The following is a 22,990-nucleotide window of genomic DNA, read 5'->3' on the forward strand; positions in this document are numbered from 1 at the left end:
GGTTTTTCCGTATATACTATCGGCATACAAGTGCAGATAGTTAAGTTGCAAAATACTAAATACTTAATTGCCGTCGTCGCTACATTATCTCACATTTTATGCAACAAAATGAGACTCTACGAGAAACATGATCTTCCACTCAGTTCTGATAAATATATTAAAATATACAAATATTTTATTTGATGGGAATTTAACAACGTGCATGACTGTAAAGGCCTGTAACCCTCGATAATTGCGAGTAGAAGAGCTTCTGTAATTATACCATTTCCACGAGCGGGAAAGGAGCACCTGGTAATAAATGTCTCGACGACTTAATGTCGATTTTTTAATGATCGTTATTAATGATACAGGGGTTATGCAGTTAAAGTACGTAAAACCGTTCATAGTCTACCGTAAGACATGCTCGGCTCACTTAAATAAAATTGGTTGTCTGTCGCGGTAGTACAAAACGTATCTATAATACTTGTTATCAAATTCTGTTGTATTGGTAGCAGAGAAAGTTGTGAGACGCGATATTCTGAGAGAGGTTGCGCTACGAATGTTTACAATTGTTTTTCCTAGTTGTACATACACACGAATGACATATTGCATTACAGTTAAATAAGATAATCCAATATTTAAGCCAAGACAGCGGTATACGCGATCTACGTGTCGAGTGAATAAAATTTATTCGCATTTACATACGGTGTGTCGAGTGTGCGACTCAAACATCAGTTTGCAGAATTAACAAAATATTACTTAATTAATATTTTGTGAAATATTACACTGCGTTCTACATTAAATTCAACTTTTCTGACAATCATCCGATATACATATATTATCGGACATTTAATTTAGCGTGTTTAAGAGAAGGTACTTTTTTGCAATGTTTTAAAAGACTTTTTTAAGTATTATACATACAGAAAGAAACTATTTTGTGCATATCGATAAGTTTGCTCGTAAAAAGAATGATCCAAAGATGCAAATACTTTCTCTAAATTTTTTAATATATACCCTTAGTGGTATATGGCGCCCTGTTGAGTGGTCATCAAATGGTGCCAAGCTGCTGTATAGTATATATACATTTATTGTAGTATCTTCTGTATACTTTATGATATTAACCCAAATTATGGATGTACTTTTTGTTGTCGATAATATCAATGATTTTACGAATAACACTTTAATGTGTCTGAGTGTCGCTGCTGTATGTTGTAAAATGACTATTGCTGTGGTACGTCGGAATGCAATCACTACTTTAATACAAATATTAACGACATCACCATGTAAACCTCGTGACGAGGAAGAAGCATCGATACAAGCAAAGTTTGACAAGTTTATCAGGTACGTATAATTAATAGGAAAAACCTATAGTAACACATTAATGTAACTAGAGTAAAATTTGTTATTTTATAAACAGTTGAATGGTACACATCCTTTCAATGGTTATAACATAGTAAATTATTTTCAGTTTTTGCGGTCAATCTGCTATTGTATTATGTTCTTTTATCGGATTCTGTCACATTTCTGCTGGTACTTGTCTGATAACAATTGCAGCAGACACTTTTTAAACATGTTTTTAACAGATTAAGTTACGCGGTTTATGAGTGCATCTTATTAACTGCATATATCTTCTTGATATATATATATTTTCGTTGCCATTGCCATGTACAAAAAATATAATTATTGACATTTTGTAAATAAAAAAAAATAAATTTAACTTTTCTAAATATTAAATGAATATTATACACGTATCTGTGCACATACAAAGTAATACTTGTATTCTATTGTTAAGTATTTATAAAAATTAGAAGTAGGAAAATTGTTAAACGTTTTTAATTTTTTTAAACGTTTTTTAAACGTTAAATTTTTCTACATTGTTTAAGCATGTACTGGCGTTAAATTCTTCACAAATTAGAAGTGTTCATATTTACAAATTTTAACTATCGTAGATATACAAAAGTTGATGAAATATAAACTTATTTATATATTTACAGATCATGTCTGATAAAATATATAATTTTGTGTACAAGCTCCTGTACAGGTGTCACGATAGGATCAGTGCTTAATATTATTCAAGGTCAAATGCCTTATCGAATGTGGCTGCCATTTAATTACCATGCACCTTTGGCGTTTTTCACTATATCTGTTCATCAGGTTATAACTATAATTATTGCCACTATGATAAATGTCGGCACGGATACTCTAGTTTTTGGATTGTTTTTACAAACGTGTTCCCAACTTGAAATTTTTGAAAATCGTCTTCAAAAATTTATAATTAATAAAACAGTTGGATATCTAGGATGTAGAGTCGCCTCGTTGAATGAAGAAAAACTGGAGATATCAGAGTGTATACGCCATCATCTCAGCATTTACAAGTGAGTTACGTAAGAAATTGTTTGTATGTCTATATTCAATGCTTCTTTATATGTGCGTGTGTGCGTGAATGAGTGTCTGCGTTTGAATGCGCAAATTTCTGTACTTAGCAACATTCGACAACAGAACATTCTTAACTAGTAATTTTATGATACGGCAATTCTATGATAAGTTGCTTGGAACTTGAAAGAAAAATTAGGTATTAATGCTCATTTAGGACCAATTTTTGTTTCGGGAAATAAAACATGCTAAAATTTTCCAACAATTTTTGTAATTATAGACATTTTGTCATAAAATTATATATATCAAGACTGCAATTGTTTCACTCATGTGCAATGCAAGTTTAACGTGAATCCATTTCAGATATGCCGAAATGGTGAACAGTACGTTCAATCAAGTCCTATTTCTTCAATTCTTTAGCAGCATACTGGTATTATGTACAAGTGTGTATTACTTGTCACTGCATATTCAAGAATTGTCTACAACTGCGTCTTTCTTAGTGTACACCTTTGTAATGTTTCTACAAATCTACATTTATTGCTGGTCTGGAAATGAAGTCATTCTTAAGGTAATCACTGATATTCCACAACCCGTATCAAAATGATGCATTTTACTGTCCAAGTTAAAATGGGATACCCTGTATACTGCTAGTTATGTTAATAAATATTCGGTATTATTGCGAAGTGATCAATTTAATTGTATTATATGTTGACAGAGTATGAGCATAGGAGATGCTATATATTGCATGGACTGGCCACTGTTATCAGTTAACGAGAAAAAACATTTGCTGCTAATCATGTTACGAAGCACAATTCCTATAAAGTTTACCAGCAGCTTCTTGATAACTGCGTCTCTTCAATCCTACAGCTCCGTTAGTAGTCCCGTTGTGATAAATAATTTGGAGGCGAAGTAAATGCCTGCACGCGAAATTAAATCCGTAACATATTTGCGGTGCATGTCGGAAAACATAAATCGAATAGTTGCACTGTTTTCTATTGTACTTCTCTGATTCCCTTTCAGATCCTAAAAGCGTCATACACAGCATTTAACGTACTTCAGAAGTGAAATATAAATGACCAGTGTGTATTTGAGCACGATAATTATGTAATTTTACATAAATTAGTAAATTCGAAAAGCTTGTTTACATGATAAAATTTCCGTTTACGTATTTAGTTCAACCTTACTCTTTATTATAATTCTATGCATAGACATCATACATCTAGACCGCGCGTTTGCCTTTATTTGAGTAGTGGGGGTAGAGGTTCACGTAGAAAAGGACAAACTCCTTCGCATGCGACCGAGAGAGAACGAAATAGCACAAAACAGACTTTGTTCCTTTTCTACGTACATACACCTCTACCTCCACTGCGCAATGCTCGGTCCAAATATACTACGTCTATGGTTCTATGAATATTGGTCCCAATGCATACGCAACAAATAAGTGTACAAATTGTATACAGTATATGTATATAATGAAATACATTTTAAGTTCGTGTACAAGTGACACTATATTTTGGCTTGAAGTCAAGAAAGAGGATCTTTTCCGTCTCCGCTATCTGATATATTGTGCACAGGGTTGATATTGTTATTAGGTATACTTGTCGGCAAGTGCAGATAGTTAAGCTGCAAAATATCTATATATTTAATTGTCGTTATCGCTACATTATCTCACATTATATGCAACAAAATGAGACTCTACGAGAAATATGATCTTCCACTCGGTTCTGATAAATATGAAAATATACAGATATTTTATTTGATGGGAACATAACAACGTGCGCGACTGCAAAGGACCGTAACCCTCGATAATTGTAAGTAGAAAAACTTCTATAATTATACCATTTCCAAGAGCGGGAAGAAGGAGTACGCGGTAGTAAATGTCTCGACGACTACATGTCGATTTTTTAATGACCGTTATTAATGATACAGTAGTTATGAAGTTGAAGCCTGTACAAGCGTACATAGTCTATCGTAAGACATGCTCGGGTCACTTAAATAAAATTGGTTGTCTTTCACGGTAGTACAACACGTTGTATCTATAATACTTGTTATCTAATTCTTCTACCAATAGTAGCAGATAAAGTTGTGAGACGCGATATTCTGAGAGAGGTGCGCTATGAATGTTTACAATTATTTTTTCTAGTTGTATATTCACACGAATGACACATTGCGTAACAGTTAAATAAGATCATGCAATTTTCAAACTAAGATAGCGATCTACGAGTCGAGTGAATAAAATTTATTCGCATTTATATATTCGGTGTGTCGAGCGTGCGAATTAAACATCAGTTTGTAGAATTTACCAATTGCGTAATCTATTTTGTTAATTATTACACTGCGTTCTACATTAAATTCAATATTTCTGACATTCATCTGGCATATATTATCGGACATTTAATTTTGCGTATTTACGAGAAGGTACTTTTCGCAATTTTAAAACACTTTTTTTTTATATATTGAACATATAGAAAGAAACTATTTTTGTGCATATATCGATAAGTCGCTCGTAAAAAGAATGACCCAAAGATGCAAATGTTTTCTCTAAATTTTGTTATTTATACCATTAGTGGTATATGGCGACCTGTTGAGTGGTCATCAAATGGTGCCAAGCTGCTGTATGGTATATTTACGCTTATTATAATATCTTCTGAATACTTTATGACGTTAACCCAATTTATGGATATAGTTTTTATTGCTGATAATGTCGATGATTTTGCCAATAATACTTTAATATGTCTGAGTGTCTTTGCCATATGTTGTAAAACAACTGTCATTGTGGTACGTCGGAACGGTATCATCGCCTTATTGCAAATATTGATGAAGACACCGTGCAAACCTCGTGATGAGGACGAAGCAGAAATACAAATGAAATTCGACGTGTTTATCAGGTAGATACACATAATTAATAGGAAAACCTACGGGACAGCATAATATAATTTGAATTGACCCTTACAGAAATGTAATAACTGGGAACGGAAAAGCATGAAATGATTACTAAAGTTCAGTAATTGAATCATTAAAAATTTCTAATTGTACAGTAACTTTCTAGTAATTACTTTGCTTACATTTCTGTAAGGGGAAATTATTGTTACAAGAATTTGATTTGTGTACGTGTGTAGGTAATATACATGTATCGGTGATACTCTCGGATTCAATTTGCACTGATCCGTAAAGCCCTTTACATTTCAACAAATAAACTACCCGTAGTACGACAACAGATTGGCATCAGATTTGTTCAGATATTGCAACAGATCGCGATATCATCAGAGTCCGTATTAAATTCACGTTTTTCCGGCTTGCTAATCTGACAGATCATCGGTAGAAATTGAACGGAATCTGTACTTTTATAAACATTTAAATAAAAGAAGAAAACTTGAAAAACTTTTTGTAAATAATATTTTCTAAATATTGTATTAAAAGTATGTTATACACTTCCTGGGAACGCACATACATGTATGCACCGAGTAACACTTAAATTCTGTCATTGTGTATTTAAACAAGCACAAGTGAATTTTAATTAACGTACAAGTGCAAAAGTTGACGAATTATCTCGCATTTACAGATCGTGTTTGATAAAATACTTAATTTTGGCGTCAACGTCCCTTACGTGTGTCACAATAGGATCAATTTTAAGTGTTATGCAGGGTCACCTGCCTTATCGAGTATGGTTGCCGTTTGATTATGATGTTCCTTTGGTGTTTTTGAGTATATCCGTTCATCAGATCTTAACTACAATTTTTGCGAGTGCAATAGACATCAGCACAGATACCCTAGTTTTTGGATTGTTTTTGCAAACGTGTGCACAGCTTGAAATTTTTGAAAGTCGTCTTCACAAATTAATAATTAATAAAACGGTTAGATATCTAGGAGGACATGCACTCTCTCCGTCGAGTGAAGACAAAATGAAGATATCGGAGTGCATACATCATCATCTCAGCATTTACAAGTAAGTCATGTAAGAATGGTTTATACGCATGCATACAAATGTCTCTTTATATGCGCCTGTGTGATTGAGTGTGTGCATATTTGAGCGTATTATTTAATTTCTGTATCTAAAAATTGTTGTTATTAATCATTGAAGTTTATGACGACAAGATGTTGAACGTAAAATGGAAACTGACGTTATTTGAGGTTGATACGCATATTGTTTCAAGCTTGAAAAACGGAACATTCTTAAAATAAATTTACCATGCGATCATTCCGTGATCAATTATGCGGGGTTTGAAATAAAAATTAGATTTTAATGCTCGCATAGGACAAAAAATTTTGTTTTAGCAAATAACGCGTAACTATAAATTTTTGACAATAATCAGATTTGTGGGAATCACGTAACAAAATTGTATGTCAAAATTATAATTGCTTTACTCGTGCAATATATGTATGCAGAATTAATATAAAACAATTATAGATACGCCAAAACAGTAAATGTTATGTTCAACGAAGTGCTCTTCGTTCAATTTTTTCGAAGTATACTGGTATTATGTACAAGTGTGTATTACTTGTCACTGCATATTAAAGAAATATCTACAACTGCGTCTTTCTTAGTGTACACCATTGTAATGTTTTTACAAATCTATATTTATTGCTGGTCTGGAAACGAAGTTATTCTTAAGGTAACAATTGATGTTCTGCAATCTGTAGCAAAGTGTACTTCAGTGATGTACCTAATAGAAATTATTGAGTATTCTTCTATACCTCAATTTTTTATTTTTTAAAGTAATCTAGCAACTCACTTGGTAGATTTGCAACTAATCTATACATGTGTATGAAAATTTTCACATATACATATACGCGTACATACACGTGTGTGTATAATGCTAGTAATATCGATAAATATTGTTACGCCCGGGAGACGCTCGCGTGTCGCGTACCATTCGCGCGTCCGCGCTTGTGCCATCTGAAGTAGCCAGACTCGATTGTGGAAGAGAATTAACTTATTACCTGACAAATACAGCAGAAAGACAACTGAACAGTTTGATAGTGATTCGGCCACAAATTTTCTTACAACCGTTTAGCAGCATTGTCATGGGAGCGCCTTGCAACTCCTTCACGATCGCAGCTCGCATCAAAGAGTCGTAGCTCGGCGCGAGCGTAACAATATTGATAATCGCTATTATTCAGAAGTGATAAATTTAATTACTTTATGTTGGCAGAGTATGAGCGTAGGGGATGCTATATATCGCATGGATTGGCCATTATTATCCGTTACCGAAAGAAAGGAATTGCTAATAGTTATGATACGAAGCACAATTCCTATAAAGTTCACTAGTAGTTTCTTGATAACTGTGTCCCTTCAATCTTACAGCAATGTTAGTAGCCATGTCGTGTCAAATACTTTGGTGATAAAGCAAATATACTCATTCGTCAACTTGTGTGATACTTTTATATTCGGTCTCTTCCTACGCCATTAGAAAATATATCATTTTATGACATTTATTAACACTTTTGTGTATTAATAAGCCGAAAGTTCTTACTTTTCGGCCTGTATTATTATTGTTTTATGCAAATCTAAAATAAATATGTTGATAACATACAGTCTTTATTCTTACGTATTTTTTTTGTACTGTCACTGATTCCATTAACGCAGTTTTTAACCGCATAGAACAGTTAAAATGTACGCATACTTCGCGTAAATTGAGGGACGAGTATACTTGCAAATACCATAATTTTATTTACCAAATTTTATCAATGATACATTTATGGCGCATATCGAGAAACCAATTTTCAATAACTGCACCGTTTTCTTTTCTCTTTCTCTAATTTTTCTCTCTTTTAGCTTTTAAAAACGTCATACTCAGCATTTAACGTACTTCAAAACAATCAAACGTGAACATGGACACAATAAATATGTAGTTATTTTTTATAAATTAGTTTATAATTCGTAAGATTTCTGTGTTTACTTATTTCAACCCTGTACTCTTCATTACAATTCTTGGAATACTGATGCCAATACACGCACATTGCTATTATTGTTACATTATCTTATATTTTATGAAACAAAATAGGGCTCATCGGGAATACGATCTTCCACTCAGTCAAATATGAAAATATATAAATATTTTATTCCGTGAGAATTTAACAATGTGCGTGACTGTAAAGGACCATATCCCCCGTTGATTGCAAGTAGGACAACTTCCACAATTATACCATTTCTAGGAGAGGAAAAGAACGAGTATCCCGTAATAAATATCTAAACGACTTCATGTCGATTTTTTAATGACTGTTATTAATGGTACTGGGGTTATGAAGTTGAATTATGTAAAACTGTACATAGTTCATCGCAAGACGGACTCGGTTACACTTAAATGAACTTTATTGACCTTTACGGTAGTGAAACACGGTGTATATTTGTTAATTCTGTTAAGTTAGCAACAGGTAAAATTGTGAGACACGATATTCCGAGAAAGGGGATTCATTAATGTTGACAAATATTTCTTTCTAGTTGTATATTCACACGAACGATACGTTGCCTTGTAGTTTAATAAGATCATCGGATTCTCAAACCAATGTCTGTGTTGAGTGAATAAAGTTTATCGCATTTACGTTCAGTGTGTTGAGCGTTTGATTTAAACTCAGTTAAAATCAGTTTGTGGAATTTACTAATTTACTAATCTATTTTGTGGAATAGTAAATTGTGGAATATCTTTTGCACTAAGTTTAACATTTCTCACAATTATTTTATATGTGTATTTCGTCGGATATTTAATTTAGCATATTTAAGAGAGGATATTTTCCGCTTCTAACTGCTTTTTAAACAGATAGATTTCTATGTGGAAAGAAGCTATAGTTTTGTGGAACACATTGATAAAATATTTGTAAAGAAGAAATACAAATATGAAAATACTCACTCTAAATTTTCTAATATCTAATCTTTGTGGGATATGGCGACCTATTGAGTGGTCTTCAAATGTCGCGAAATTGCTGTACAATATATTCACCTTTATTGTAATAGCCTCGGAATACTTTGTGATGTTAACTCAATTTATGGATATAATTCTTATTGTTGATAATATTAATGATTTTGCCACTAATACTCTAATGTTCCTGACTATTGTTGCCGTATGCTGTAAAGCAACTGTCGTTGTGGCGCGTCGGAATGCGATCATCAATTTGGTGCAAACATTATTGAAAGCACCTTGTAAGCCTCGTGACAAGGATGAAACAACTATACAAACGAAATTTGATAAATTTATCAGGTAATTAAAATTGTTAGTAAAATTATTGATTCTATGATGGCACAATTAGGTAATTCGTGTAAAAGATCGTAATTTAATTCGCATACTGTTATACGTAACATGTGTTGACCTCTTTGGATACATTTAAATTTAATGAATGTTATAACATTAACATGCCCTACGTGGCTCTGTACTAATTATAGTACATTATTCATTTTATGTATCACAGTTATTATTGCCATAGATTTAAAAAGTTATTCTTTCTTGTTTGTTAAATTAAAATATATTTTGCGCAAATTAATTTTTAATAAATTCACAACAAATTATTCTACAACAGTATTACGCGAAGACATGTTACAGAATAATAATTAAATTCCCTCGTTACAAATTTATGTAAATTAAATGGACGAGTAAATTCTAATTGTGTTAAATGTGTGACAGTTAAATGTAATCCCGTTTCTACGTTTTGCAGGTCATGTTCGATAAAATATTTACTTTTGGTGACAAGCTCCGTTACGGGCAATACAATAGGATCAGTTTTAAATGTCATGCACGGCCATCTGCCTTATCGAACGTGGCTGCCATTCAATTGCGATGTGCCTATGGTGTTCTGGACTATATCTATTCATCAGATTATAACTGTAATTTTCGCAGCTGTGATAAACCTCGGCACGGACACCTTAGTCTTCGGATTGTTTTTGCAAACGTGTGCCCAGCTTGAAATTTTCGAAAATCGTATTCGCAAATTAATAATTAGTAAAACATTTAGATATCTGGGACACGCACTCTCTTCGTCGAATGAAGCCAAAACGGGAATATCAGAGTGTATACGTCAACATCTCAGCATTTACAAGTGGGTCACGTAAGAATCCGGTTTTACGCACGTATTCAAATGCTTCTTCATTTGTACGTGCGTATTTCAATGTGCTCATTTCTATATCAAAAAATCGCTCTTAATCATATGCGGAACTAACATAATACAATTATAGTTACGCTAAAATGGTGAACGTTATATTCAATCAAGTACTCTTCGTCCAATTCTTTGGAAGTATACTGATATTATGTACAAGTGTGTATTATATGTCAATACATATTGTTGAACTGTCTGGGACTGTGACTTTTTTAGTATACACCATTGGAATGTTTATACAAATTTACGTTTATTGCTGGTCTGGAAACGAAGTCATTCTTAAGGTAACAATCGTTACTGCAAAATCTGTACCAATTAAAATTATGTACTTTGTATACTAGGAAACGGAAATGCACTAGGATTTTTATATGACGCAATTTTTTTACAAGATTTAAAACTAATCCACATGTATGTGTATATAAACTTTCATATATGCTTATATACATGTACATATATGTATATGCACATATATGCATATCGTTACGTCCGGGAAACGTTTGTCTGTCGTACACTGTTTGCTCACTCGCACGTCCATGCTTGCGCTCTTCGGAATAGCCATACTCGACTCGTTGAAAAGAATTTTATTATCAGACAAAGACAACAGAAAGGAAAGACAATATGACTGCGTGGCTTGATGGTCTATCAATCTTCTTAGCAATAGCAACTATTTAACAACAGCGACTTGTTATCAAATTATTTTTCGAATTCTTCACGATCGTAACTCGATTTGGCTCAATCCTAAGAGTCGTATCAGCGCGTAACAATATGTATAAATCATGCTAACAAGATTGATAAACATTAATAATAAATATTCGGTATTCTTAAAAAATGATAAAATTATTTATGTTATGTTAGCAGAGTGCGAATGTGGGAAGTGCTATATATTGCATGGACTGGCCACTATTATCAGTTAACGAAAGAAAAGAATTGTTGATAATCATGATACGGAGTACAATTCCTATAAAGTTCACTAGCAGCTTCTTGATAACTCTGTCTCTTCAGTCTTTCAGCAATGTTAGTAATCTTGTTGACGCATTTATGACGAAAATTTTGTTGGGAAGCACAATAAAAATTTCATAACTTTATTCTACATATTTCTGATTTCAGATCTTAAGAACGTCGTACTCAGCATTCAACGTACTTCAAAAGTGAAATATAAATAATCAGAAGTGTACTTAGGCATGTAAATTGTGTAGTTTTTCATAAATTAGTCAGTAAACCCTGAAATATCTGTTTACACATTTATTTTAACCTTAGTCTTTATTACGATTCTAAGAATACTGGCACTAATCTACACATATTAATATATCTATATATACATATATTACATACTGCAATATAATGCAACAGTTTATTTCATGCACAGCTAATTTTGGCTTCAGCATGGAGTCAAGGAAAAGAAATTGCTCAGTTTTTACGTCAGATCTAACATATTGCACACAGAGTTGACGTATAGTCATTCTGTATATTTGTAGTCGGTATAGCAAGTCGAGCAGCAATTAACTTAGAAAATGTGTAAATATTTTAACATTGCTGTTAATGCTACATTATCTCGTATTTTATGAAACAAAAAAAGGCTCTATGAGATATACGGTCTGCCACACAATAAAGAAGATAAAGAAATTCGATGAGAATAATAACATGCGTCTGTAAAAAATAATATCCCTCGACTATTATAAGCAGGAAAATTTTCACAATTATAGTCTTCATAGGAGCGGACAAGGAAGTGGAAAGGGACGAGTATTGCGTAATGAATATCTAAACGACTCGATGTCGATTTTTTAATGACCCTTATTAATGATACCGAGGTAAGCAGTTGAAGTATGTAAAACTATACTTACTCCATCACAAGATGTGCTCGGTTACATTTAAATAAAAGTTATTGATATCCATGACAGCGAAACATGTTGTAATATTTGTTAATTCTATTGTATTGTTAAAAAGCAAAATTGTAAGAAACGATGTTCTGATACAAGTGCGCGATAGACATCTATAAATACTGTTTTCTAATTGGGTTCATACGAATAGCCTATTACATTACGGTTACTTAAGGTCATCCGATTATTAAACCGAGATAATAATTATATGCAATCTTCGTGCAAAGTGAATAAAATCTATCGCTGACATTTACATGTAGTTTTACATGTGAGATTTAAACATTTATTTGTGGAATGTACTAATAGCATAAGTAATTTGGTGAAACTACTTTTCGTATCAAATTCGTTTCCTCTTACAATTATCTTCTGAATATTTAATTGGATATTCACTGATTTAAGATACTTTCTAAATACTTTTTACATGTAGAAAGAACCTACACCTTTGTGTATCACATTGATGAGTTTGTACAAAAAAAGATCCAAATATGCAAATATTCACTCTAAATTTCTTTATATATACACTTTGTGGTATATGGCAACCTATTGAGTGGTCTTCAAATGTAGCAAAACTATTGTATAATATATTTACTTTTAATGTAATATTCTCAGAGTATTTTTTGGTGTTAACACAATTTATGGATATAGTTCTTGTTGTCGACAATATTGATGATTTTGCCACTAATACTCTAATGTTCCTGACTATTGTTGCTGTATGTTGCAAAGCGACAGTCGTTGTAGTGCGACGAAATGCAATCATCAATTTGGTACAAGTATTGTTGAAAACACCGTGTAAACCTCGTAACGAGGATGAAGCAACAATACAAACAAAGTTTGATAAGTTTATCAGGTATGTATAATTAATTAGAAAAATTTTATGACAAAACGTTATTCTAACTTGCAGTAATTGTTGGACTTTGTTCATTTTGTATATTCCCAGACAACACGTATGTCTTAAAGATGTCTTTTAGACATGCGTGCTGTATTTCGAAACTTAATAATTGCTTATATTATATTGAGTTAAAAAATGTTTTTGTAAATTAAACTCACATATACCTATTATTTTAAAACTGTATTATACATAGATACCCATCCGCAAAATAATTAAATTCTGTCATAAACTTACGCAAATTTTCGTTACATTTACAAGATTTACGAGAGAATTTTTATTATCGTAAATGAATGAAAGATATCTTCTTTCTGTATGTACAGATCATATTCAATAAAATACGCACTTATGGTGACAACCTCCTGTACAGGTGTCACAATAGGATCGATTCTAAATATGATGCAAGGACACTTGCCTTTACGAATATGGCTGCCATTCAATTTCAATATACCTATAGTGTTCTGGATTATATCTATTCATCAGATTATAACTCTAATTTTCGCAGCTGTGATAAATGTGGGCTCGGAAACTTTAGTGTTCGGATTGTTTTTGCAAACATGTGCGCAGCTTGAAATTTTAGAAAGTCGTCTTCACAAATTAGTAATTAATAGAACAGTTAGATATTTAGAACATCCAATCTCTTCATCGAATGAAAATAAAATGGAAATATCGCAGTGCGTACATCATCATCTCAGCATTTATAAGTGAGTTACATAAAGAACCGTCCATATGCGTATATTCAAATACCTACTATATGTGTACGTGTATGATTGGTTGCGTATATTAATACATAAATTAATTTCTATATTTAAAAATCGCTATTTTTATAATGCTAATTATTAAAGTGTTACGATAGATAAGTATTTTAAGTTTAAATATAATATAACTGACGTTATTTAAAATTGACATTTTGTTGCAAGCTCAAAAATATATTCTCAGCATGACGTTGTTATATAATCTTTCTATAAAAAGTTGAACAAAACTTGAAGTAAAAATTAATATAAATGCTTGCTCTGAATCAAGTAGCTTTTGTTTCAAAACTGATATGTTTTAAAATGTTACTGTAACTTTTAAAATACTACCAATTACGTTATAAAGTTATGTTTCAAGCTCGTAATTCTATTACTTTTTACTTTAAAGTAATTCTTTACGTATATGTAACGTAAGATTAACATGACCTCATTGCAGATATGCCAAAATGGTAAACGTTATATTCAATCAAGTGCTATTCGTCCAATTCTTTGGAAGTATACTGATATTATGTACCAGTGTGTATTATATGTCAACACATATTTCTAACCCGTCTGAAGCTGTGACTTATTTAGTCTACACCATTGCAATGTTTATACAAATTTACATTTATTGCTGGTCTGGAAACGAAGTCATTCTTAAGGTGACAATCGTTACTGCACAAACTGTATCAATTAAAATAATGTACTTTGTATACTAGGTAATCGGAATGCACTAGTATTTTTATATGACTCAATTCTTTTACAAGATTTAAAACTAATCTACATGTATGTGTATATAAATTTTCATATATACTTATATGCATGTACATACATATATGTATATGCACATATATGCATATCGTTACATTCGGGAAACGTTTGTCTGCCGCGCACTGTTTGCTCCCTCGCACGTCCATGCTTGCACTCTTAGGACTAGCCATACTCGACTCGTTGGAAAGAATTTTATTATCAGACAAAGACAACAGAAAGTAAAGACAATACGACTGCGTGGCTTGATGGTCTATCAATCTTCTTGGCAATAGCAACTATTTAACAACAGCGACTCATTATCAAATTATTTTTCGACTTCTTCACGATCGTAACTCGATTTGGCTCAATCCTAAGAGTCGTATCAGCGTGTAACAATATGTATATAACAATAAATAATGATAACAATATTGATAAATATTAATAATAAATATTCGGTATTCTTCAGAAGTGATAAAATTATTTATGTCATATTAACAGAGTACGAATGTGGGAAATGCTTTATACTGCATGGATTGGCCACTACTATCATTTAACGAAAGAAAAGAATTGTTGATAATCATGTTACGGAGTACAATTCCTATAAAATTCACTAGCAGCTTCTTAATAACACTGTCTCTTCAATCTTACAGCAATGTTAGTAATCTCGTTGACACATTTATGACGAAAATTTAGTTGAGAAACAATCAAAATTTCATAACTTTATTCTACATATTTCTGATTTCAGATCTTAAGAATGTCGTACACAGCATTCAATGTACTTCAAAAGTGAAATATAAATAATTATAAGTGTACTTAGGCATGATAATTGTGTAGTTTGTCATAAATTAGTTAGTAAATTCTAAAATATTTATGTACGCATTTATTTTAACCTTATTCTGTATTACGATTCTAAGAATACTGGCACTAATCCACACATATTTATATATATATTTTTTTTATACTGTAGTATAATGCAACAGTTTATTTCATGCACAACTAATTTTAGCTTCAGCATGGAGTCAAGGAAAAGAAGTTTCTCAGTTTTCACGTTACATGTAACATATTGCACACAGAGTTGACGTATAGTCATTCTGTATATTTATAGTCGGTATAGCAAGTCGTGCAGCAATTAACTTAGAAAATGTGTAAATATTTTAACATTGCTGTTAACGCTACATTATCTCGTATTTTATGTAACAAAAAAATTGACTAGCTCTGTGAGATATACAGTCTGCTACACAATAAAGAAGATAAAGAAAAACATTCGATGAGAATAACAACATGTACACGTCTGTAAAAAATAATATCCCTCGACTAGTATAAGCAGGGAAATTTTCACAATTATAGTCTTCATAGGAGCGGAATACGAAGTGGAAAGGGACGAGTATTGCGTAATAAATATCTAAACGACTCGATGTTGATTTTTTAATGACCCTTATTAATGATACTGAGGTAAGCAGTTGAAGTATGTAAAACTATACTTACTCCATCACAAGATGTGCTCGGTTACATTTAAATAAAAGTTATTGATATCCATGACAGCAAAACATGTTGTATCTGTAATATTTGTTAATTCTATTGTATTGTTAAAAAGCAAAATTGTAAGAAACGATGTTCTGATACAAGTGCGCGATAGACATCTATAAATACTGTTTTCTAATTGGGTTCATACGAATAGCCTATTACATTACGGTTACTTAAGGTCATCCGATTATTAAACCGAGATAATAATTATATGCAATCTTCGTGCAAAGTGAATAAAATCTATCGCTGACATTTACATGTAGTTTTACATGTGAGATTTAAACATTTATTTGTGGAATGTACTAATAGCATAAGTAATTTGGTGAAACTACTTTTCGTATCAAATTCGTTTCCTCTTACAATTATCTCCTGAATATTTAATTGAATATTCACTGGTTTAAGATACTTTCTAAATACTTTTACATGTAGAAAGAACCTACACCTTTGTGTATTACATTGATGAGTTTGTAAAAAAAGAGATCCAAATATGCAAATATTCACTCTAAATTTCTTTCTATATACACTTTGTGGTATATGGCAACCTATTGAGTGGTCTTCAAATGTAGCAAAACTATTGTATAATATATTTACTTTTATTGTAATATTCTCAGAGTATTTTTTGGCGTTAACACAATTTATGGATATAGTTCTTGTTGTCGACAATATTGATGATTTTGCCACTAATACTCTAATGTTCCTGACTATTGTTGCTGCATGTTGCAAAGCGACAGTCGTTGTAGTGCGACGAAATGCAATCATCAATTTGGTACAAGTATTGTTGAAAACACCGTGTAAACCTCGTAACGAAGATGAAGCATCGATACAAACAAAGTTTGATAAGTTTATCAGGTATATATAATTAAATTAAAAAATTTTATGACAAAACATTAATCTAACTTGCACAAAATGTCAAAATAATTTGATCCACACTATATATTATTTCTGCTTCTCCTGGATCCAATTAAACATGCTAAATGTTATATTTTTAGCGTTTTCTTCAGAGCCTTTAGTAATTGTTGGACTTTGTTCATTTTGTACATTCCCAGACAACACGTATGTCTTAAAGATGTCTTTTAGACATGCGTGCTGTATTTCGGAACTTAATAATTGCTTATATTATATTGAGCTAAAAAATGTTTTTGTAAATTAAACTCACATATACCTATTATTTTAAAACTGTATTGTACACAAATACACATCCGCAAAATAATTAAATTCTGTCATAAACTTACGCAAATTTTCGTTACATTTACAAGATTTACGAGAGAATTTTTATTATCGTAAATGACTGAAAGATATCTTCTTTCTGTATGTACAGATCATATTCAATAAAATACGGACTTATGGTGACAACCTCCTGTACAGGTGTCACAATAGGATCGATTCTAAATATGATGCAAGGACACTTGCCTTATCGAATATGGCTGCCATTCAATTTCAATATACCTATAGTGTTCTGGATTATATCTATTCATCAGATTATAACTGTAATTTTCGCAGCTGTGATAGATGTGGGCTCGGAAACTTTAGTGTTCGGATTGTTTTTGCAAACATGTGCGCAGCTTGAAATTTTAGAAAGTCGTCTTCACAAATTAGTAATTAATAAAACAGTTAGATATTTAGAACATCCAATCTCTTCATCGAAGGAAAATAAAATGGAAATATCGCAATGCGTACATCATCATCTCAGCATTTATAAGTGAGTTACATAAAGAACCGTCCATATGCGTATATTCAAATACCTACTATATGTGTACGTGTATGATTGGTTGCGTATATTAATACATAAATTAATTTCTATATTTAAACATCGCTATTTTTATAATGCTAATTATTAAAGTTTTACGATAGAGAAGTATTTTAAGTTTAAATATAATATAACTGACGTTATTTAAAATTCACAGTTTGTTGCAAGCTCAAAAACGTATTCTCAGCATGACTTTATTATATAATCTTTCTATAACAAGACTTGAAGTAAAAATTAATATAAATGCTTGCTGTGAATCAAGTAGCTTTTGTTTCAAAACTGATATGTTTTAAAATGTTACTGTAATTTTTAAAATACTACCAATTACGTTATAAAGTTATATTTCAAGCTCGTAATTCTATTACTTTTTACTTTAAAGTAATTCTTTACGTATATGTAACGTAAGATTAACATGACCTCATTGCAGATATGCCAAAATGGTAAACGTTATATTCAATCAAGTGCTTTTCGTCCAATTCTTTGGAAGTATACTGATATTATGTACCAGTGTGTATTATATGTCAACACATATTGCTAACCCGTCTGAAGCTGTGACTTATTTAGTCTACACCATTGGAATGTTTATACAAATTTACATTTATTGCTGGTCTGGAAACGAAGTCATTCTTAAGGTGACAATCGTTACTGCACAAACTGTATCAATTAAAATAATGTACTTTGTATACTAGGTAATCGGAATGCACTAGTATTTTTATATGACTCAATTCTTTTACAAGATTTAAAACTAATCTACATGTATGTGTATATAAATTTTCATATATACTTATATGCATGTACATACATATATGTATATGCACATATATGCATATCGTTACATTCGGGAAACGTTTGTCTGCCGCGCACTGTTTGCTCCCTCGCAAGTCCATGCTTGCACTCTTAGGACTAGCCATACTCGACTCGTTGGAAAGAATTTTATTATCAGACAAAGACAACAAAAAGGAAAGACAATACGACTGCGTGGCTTGATGGTCTATCAATCTTCTTGGCAATAGCAACTATTTAACAACAGCGACTCATTATCAAATTATTTTTCGACTTCTTCACGATCGTAACTCGATTTGGCTCAATCCTAAGAGTCGTATCAGCGTGTAACAATATGTATATAACAATAAATAATGCTAACAATATTGATAATAAATATTCGGTATTCTTCAGAAGTGATAAAATTATTTATGTCATGTTAACAGAGTATGAATGTGGGAAATGCTTTATACTGCATGGATTGGCCACTACTATCAGTTAACGAAAGAAAAGAATTGTTGATAATCATGTTACGGAGTACAATTCCTATAAAATTCACTAGCAGCTTCTTAATAACTCTGTCTCTTCAATCTTACAGCAATGTTAGTAATCTCGTTGACACATTTATGACGAAAATTTAGTTGAGAAACACAATCAAAATTTCATAACTTTATTCTACATATATCTGATTTCAGATCTTAAGAATGTCGTACACAGCATTCAATGTACTTCAAAAGTGAAATATAAATAATTATAAGTGTACTTAGGCATGATAATTGTGTAGTTTGTCATAAATTAGTTAGTAAATCCTAAAATAATTATGTACGAATTTATTTTAATTAACCTTATTCTGTATTACGATTCTACGAATACTGGCACTAATCCACACATATTTATATATATACATATATTTTTGTATACTGTAATATAATGCAACAGTTTATTTCATGCACAACTAATTTTAGCTTCAGCATGGAGTAAAACGAAAAGAAATTTCTCAGTTTTTACGTCACATCTAACATATTGTACACAGAGTTGACCTATAGTCATTTTGTATATTTGTAGTCGGTATAGCAAGTCGAGCAGTAATTAACTTAGAAAATGTGTAAATATTTTAACATTGCTGTTAACGTTACATTATCTCGTATTTTATGCAACAAAAAAATTGACTAGCTCTGTGAGATATACGGTCTGCCACACAGTAAAGAAGATAAAGAAAAACTTTATTCGATGAGAATAACAACATGTATGCGTCTGTAAAAGATAATATCCCTCGACTAGTGTAAGCAGGAAAATTTTCACAATTATAGTCTTCATAGGAACGGAATAGGAAGTGGAAAGGGACGAGTATTGCGTAATGAATATCTAAACGACTCGATGTCGATTTTTTAATGACCCTTATTAATGATACTGAGGTAAGCAGTTGAAGTATGTAAAACTATACTTATTCCATCACAAGATGTGCTCGGTTACATTTAAATAAAATTTATTGATATTCATAACAGCGAAACATGTTGTATCTGTAATATTTGTTAATTCTATTGTATTGTTAAAAAGTAAAATTGTAAGAAACGATGTTCTGATACAAGTGCGCGATAGACATCTATAAATACTGTTTTCTAATTGGGTTCACACGAATAGCCTATTACATTACGGTTACTTAAGGTCATCCGATTATTAAACCGAGATAATTATATGCAATCTTCGTGCAAAGTGAATAAAATCTATCGCTGACATTTACATGTAGTTTTACTTGTGAGATTTAAACATTAATTTGTGGAATGTACTAATAACATAATTAATTTGGTGAAACTACTTTTCGTATCAAATTCGTTTCCTCTTACAATTATCTTCTGAATATTTAATTGGATATTCACTGCTTTAAGATACTTTCTAAGTACTTTTTACATGTAGAAAGAACCTACACCTTTGTGTATCACATTGATGAGTTTGTAAAGAAAGAGATTCAAATATGCAAATACTCACTCTAAATTTCTTTATATATACACTTTGTGGTATATGGCAACCTATTGAGTGGTCTTCAAATGTAGCAAAACTATTGTATAATATATTTACTTTTATTGTAATATTCTCAGAGTATTTTTTGGTGATAACACAATTTATGGATATAGTTCTTGTTGTCGACAATATTGATGATTTTGCCACTAATACTCTAATGTTCCTGACTATTGTTGCTGTATGTTGCAAAGCGACAGTCGTTGTATTGCGACGAAATGCGATCATCAATTTGGTACAAGTATTGTTGAAAACACCGTGTAAACCTCGTAACGAGGATGAAGCAACGATACAAACAAAGTTTGATAAGTTTATCAGGTATGTATAATTAATTAGAAAAATTTTATGACAAAACATTAATCTAACTTGCACAAAATGTCAAAATAATTTGATTCACATACTATATATTATTTCTGATTCTCCTGGATCCAATTAAACATGTTAAATGTTATATTTTTAGCGTTTTCTTCAGAGCCTTTAGTAATTGATGGACTTTGTTCATTTTGTACATCAGATTTTTCATTCCCAGACAACACGGATGTCTTAAAGATGTTTTTTAGACATGCGTGCTGTATGAGATTGTCACATAAATTTCGAAACTTAATAATTGCTCATATTATATTGAATTAAAAATGTTTGTAAATTATATAAACTCACATATACCTATTATTTTAAAACTGTATTATACACAGATACCCATCCGCAAAATAATTAAATTCTGTCATAAACTTACGCATATTTTCGTTACATTTACAAGATTTACGAGAGAATTTTTATTATCGTAAATGAATGAAAGATATCTTCTTTCTGTATGTACAGATCATATTCAATAAAATACTCACTTATGGCGACAACCTCCTGTACAGGTGTCACAATAGGATCGATTCTAAATATGATGCAAGGTCAATTGCCATTTCGAATATGGCTGCCATTCAATTTCAATATACCTATAGTGTTCTGGATTATATCTATTCATCAGATTATAACTCTAATTTTTGCCACTATGATAAATGTGGGCACGGAAACCTTAGTCTTCGGATTGTTTTTGCAAACATGTGCTCAGCTTGAAATTTTAGAAAGTCGTCTTCACAAATTAGTAATTAATAGAACAGTTAGGTATTTAGAACATCCAATCTTTTCATCGAATGAAAATAAAATGGAAATATCGCAGTGCGTACATCATCATCTCAGCATTTATAAGTGAGTTACATAAAGAACCGTCTATATGCGTATATTCAAATACCTACTATTTATGTACGTATATGATTGGTTGCGTATTTGAATACATAAATTAATTTCTATATTTAAACATCGCTATTTTTTATAATGCTAAGTATTAAAGTGTTACGATAGATAAGTATTTTAAGTTTAAATATAATATAACTGACGTTATTTAAAATTGACATTTTGTTGCAAGCTCAAAAATGTATTCTCAGCATGACGTTGTTATATAATCTTTCTATAAAAAGTTGAACAAAACTTCAAGTAAAAATTAATATAAATGCTTGCTCTGAATCAAGTAGCTTTTGTTTCAAAACTGATATGTTTTAAAATGTTGCTGCAATTTTTGAAATACTACCAATTACGTCATAAAGTTATATTTCAAGCTTGTAACTCTATTACTTTTTACTTTAAAGTAATTCTTTACGTATATGTAACGTAAGATTAACATGACCTCATTGCAGATATGCCAAAATGGTAAACGTTATATTCAATCAAGTGCTTTTCGTCCAATTCTTTGGAAGTATACTGATATTATGTACCAGTGTATATTATATGTCAACACATATTGCTAATCCGTCTGAAGCTGTGACTTATTTAGTCTACACCATTGGAATGTTTATTCAAATTTACGTTTATTGCTGGTCTGGAAACGAAGTCATTCTTAAGGTGACAATCGTTACTGCACAAACTGTATCAAATAAAATAATGTACTTTGTATACTAGGTAATCGGAATGCACTAACAAGGGGAGGGCCAACATATGTTCTCTCCGATTTTAATGAGCTTGATATATGTTGCACAACTACACCTCCCTTAATAATAGGTAAAACCATTCGACCATACGCTCAAGCATTCGCGAGAAAAATTTATTTAAAATTTTTCCACATGCGTATGTACCGAGTCGCTCACAAAATATCTCGCGAATGCTTGAGCGTATGGTCGAATGGTTTTACCTATTATTAAGGGAGGTGTAGTATTGCAACATATATCAAGCTCATTAAAATCGGAGAGAACATATGTTGGCCCTCCCCTTGTAA

At 31.6% G+C, this 22,990-nt stretch overlaps 5 protein-coding genes across 9 annotated transcripts; all 5 read left to right on the forward strand.

Annotated features, from left to right (window-relative positions):
* The first annotated feature begins 405 nt into the window (after positions 1–405).
* On the forward strand, positions 406–11,668 carry LOC105562703. The gene is made up of 11 exons (XM_012013743.1): positions 406–1,320; positions 1,974–2,354; positions 2,716–2,920; positions 3,068–3,261; positions 4,920–4,972; positions 5,039–5,240; positions 9,174–9,548; positions 10,000–10,389; positions 10,517–10,721; positions 11,293–11,451; positions 11,545–11,668. The coding sequence occupies exons 1-11, from the start codon at positions 959–961 to the stop codon at positions 11,587–11,589; spliced, it is 2,571 nt and encodes an 856-aa protein (XP_011869133.1). The 5' UTR covers positions 406–958; the 3' UTR covers positions 11,590–11,668.
* On the forward strand, positions 4,225–8,307 carry LOC105562693 (putative odorant receptor 71a). Of its 3 annotated transcripts, none has more exons than XM_012013723.1 (7): positions 4,225–4,461; positions 4,821–4,954; positions 5,039–5,240; positions 5,915–6,298; positions 6,761–6,965; positions 7,506–7,661; positions 8,129–8,307. In XM_012013723.1, exons 2-7 carry the CDS (start codon positions 4,879–4,881, stop codon positions 8,180–8,182), a joined length of 1,077 nt encoding a protein of 358 aa, XP_011869113.1. In that variant the 5' UTR covers positions 4,225–4,461; positions 4,821–4,878; the 3' UTR covers positions 8,183–8,307. The 3 variants fall into 3 exon arrangements, with proteins under 3 accessions (XP_011869113.1, XP_011869114.1, XP_011869112.1); XM_012013724.1 differs by having other exon boundaries at positions 4,920–4,967; XM_012013722.1 differs by having other exon boundaries at positions 4,821–5,240.
* Positions 11,669–12,282: 614 nt separating the features above from the next.
* Positions 12,283–15,720, forward strand: LOC105562692 (putative odorant receptor 71a). 2 transcript variants are annotated; one of them, XM_012013721.1, is made up of 6 exons: positions 12,283–12,582; positions 12,960–13,161; positions 13,524–13,904; positions 14,389–14,593; positions 15,180–15,335; positions 15,427–15,720. In XM_012013721.1, exons 2-6 carry the CDS (start codon positions 13,004–13,006, stop codon positions 15,469–15,471), a joined length of 945 nt encoding a protein of 314 aa, XP_011869111.1. In that variant the 5' UTR covers positions 12,283–12,582; positions 12,960–13,003; the 3' UTR covers positions 15,472–15,720. The 2 variants fall into 2 exon arrangements, with proteins under 2 accessions (XP_011869111.1, XP_011869110.1); XM_012013720.1 differs by having other exon boundaries at positions 12,283–13,161.
* Positions 15,721–16,170: 450 nt separating this feature from the next.
* Positions 16,171–19,529, forward strand: LOC105562698 (putative odorant receptor 71a). The gene is made up of 5 exons (XM_012013735.1): positions 16,171–17,054; positions 17,524–17,904; positions 18,380–18,584; positions 19,161–19,316; positions 19,410–19,529. The coding sequence occupies exons 1-5, from the start codon at positions 16,693–16,695 to the stop codon at positions 19,452–19,454; spliced, it is 1,149 nt and encodes a 382-aa protein (XP_011869125.1). The 5' UTR covers positions 16,171–16,692; the 3' UTR covers positions 19,455–19,529.
* Positions 19,530–19,549: 20 nt separating this feature from the next.
* LOC105562699 (putative odorant receptor 71a) lies at positions 19,550–22,984 on the forward strand. Of its 2 annotated transcripts, XM_012013737.1 has the most exons (4): positions 19,550–20,129; positions 20,811–21,048; positions 21,550–21,930; positions 22,416–22,984. In XM_012013737.1, the coding sequence occupies exons 2-4, from the start codon at positions 20,837–20,839 to the stop codon at positions 22,675–22,677; spliced, it is 855 nt and encodes a 284-aa protein (XP_011869127.1). In that variant the 5' UTR covers positions 19,550–20,129; positions 20,811–20,836; the 3' UTR covers positions 22,678–22,984. The 2 variants fall into 2 exon arrangements, with proteins under 2 accessions (XP_011869127.1, XP_011869126.1); XM_012013736.1 differs by having other exon boundaries at positions 19,550–21,048.
* The last annotated feature ends 6 nt before the right edge of the window (positions 22,985–22,990 follow it).

The sequence above is a fragment of the Vollenhovia emeryi genome, unplaced genomic scaffold, assembly GCF_000949405.1.
Source record: "Vollenhovia emeryi isolate VEMERY1.0 unplaced genomic scaffold, V.emery_V1.0 DF939185.1, whole genome shotgun sequence".
Classification (NCBI taxonomy): Eukaryota; Metazoa; Arthropoda; class Insecta; order Hymenoptera; family Formicidae; genus Vollenhovia; species Vollenhovia emeryi.

Bases quoted from the DNA above. Each gene is read 5' to 3' on its own strand.
- LOC105562703 (XM_012013743.1), top strand. From the start codon at position 959: ATGCAAATACTTTCTCTAAATTTTTTAATATATACCCTTAGTGGTATA. The intron at 1,321-1,973 runs GTACGTATAATT...ATATATTTACAG, and splicing joins AAGTTTGACAAGTTTATCAG to ATCATGTCTGATAAAATATA. The intron at 11,452-11,544 runs GTTAGTAATCTT...TTCTGATTTCAG, and splicing joins CTCTTCAGTCTTTCAGCAAT to ATCTTAAGAACGTCGTACTC.
- LOC105562698 (XM_012013735.1), top strand. From the start codon at position 16,693: ATGCAAATATTCACTCTAAATTTCTTTCTATATACACTTTGTGGTATA. The intron at 17,055-17,523 runs GTATATATAATT...CTGTATGTACAG, and splicing joins AAGTTTGATAAGTTTATCAG to ATCATATTCAATAAAATACG. The intron at 17,905-18,379 runs GTGAGTTACATA...ACCTCATTGCAG, and splicing joins CATCATCTCAGCATTTATAA to ATATGCCAAAATGGTAAACG.
- LOC105562693 (XM_012013722.1), top strand. From the start codon at position 4,879: ATGCAAATGTTTTCTCTAAATTTTGTTATTTATACCATTAGTGGTATA. The intron at 6,299-6,760 runs GTAAGTCATGTA...AAACAATTATAG, and splicing joins CATCATCTCAGCATTTACAA to ATACGCCAAAACAGTAAATG. The intron at 6,966-7,505 runs GTAACAATTGAT...TTATGTTGGCAG, and splicing joins GAAACGAAGTTATTCTTAAG to AGTATGAGCGTAGGGGATGC.
- LOC105562699 (XM_012013736.1), top strand. From the start codon at position 20,687: ATGCAAATACTCACTCTAAATTTCTTTATATATACACTTTGTGGTATA. The intron at 21,049-21,549 runs GTATGTATAATT...CTGTATGTACAG, and splicing joins AAGTTTGATAAGTTTATCAG to ATCATATTCAATAAAATACT. The intron at 21,931-22,415 runs GTGAGTTACATA...ACCTCATTGCAG, and splicing joins CATCATCTCAGCATTTATAA to ATATGCCAAAATGGTAAACG.
- LOC105562692 (XM_012013720.1), top strand. From the start codon at position 12,800: ATGCAAATATTCACTCTAAATTTCTTTATATATACACTTTGTGGTATA. The intron at 13,905-14,388 runs GTGAGTTACATA...ACCTCATTGCAG, and splicing joins CATCATCTCAGCATTTATAA to ATATGCCAAAATGGTAAACG. The intron at 14,594-15,179 runs GTGACAATCGTT...TCATATTAACAG, and splicing joins GAAACGAAGTCATTCTTAAG to AGTACGAATGTGGGAAATGC.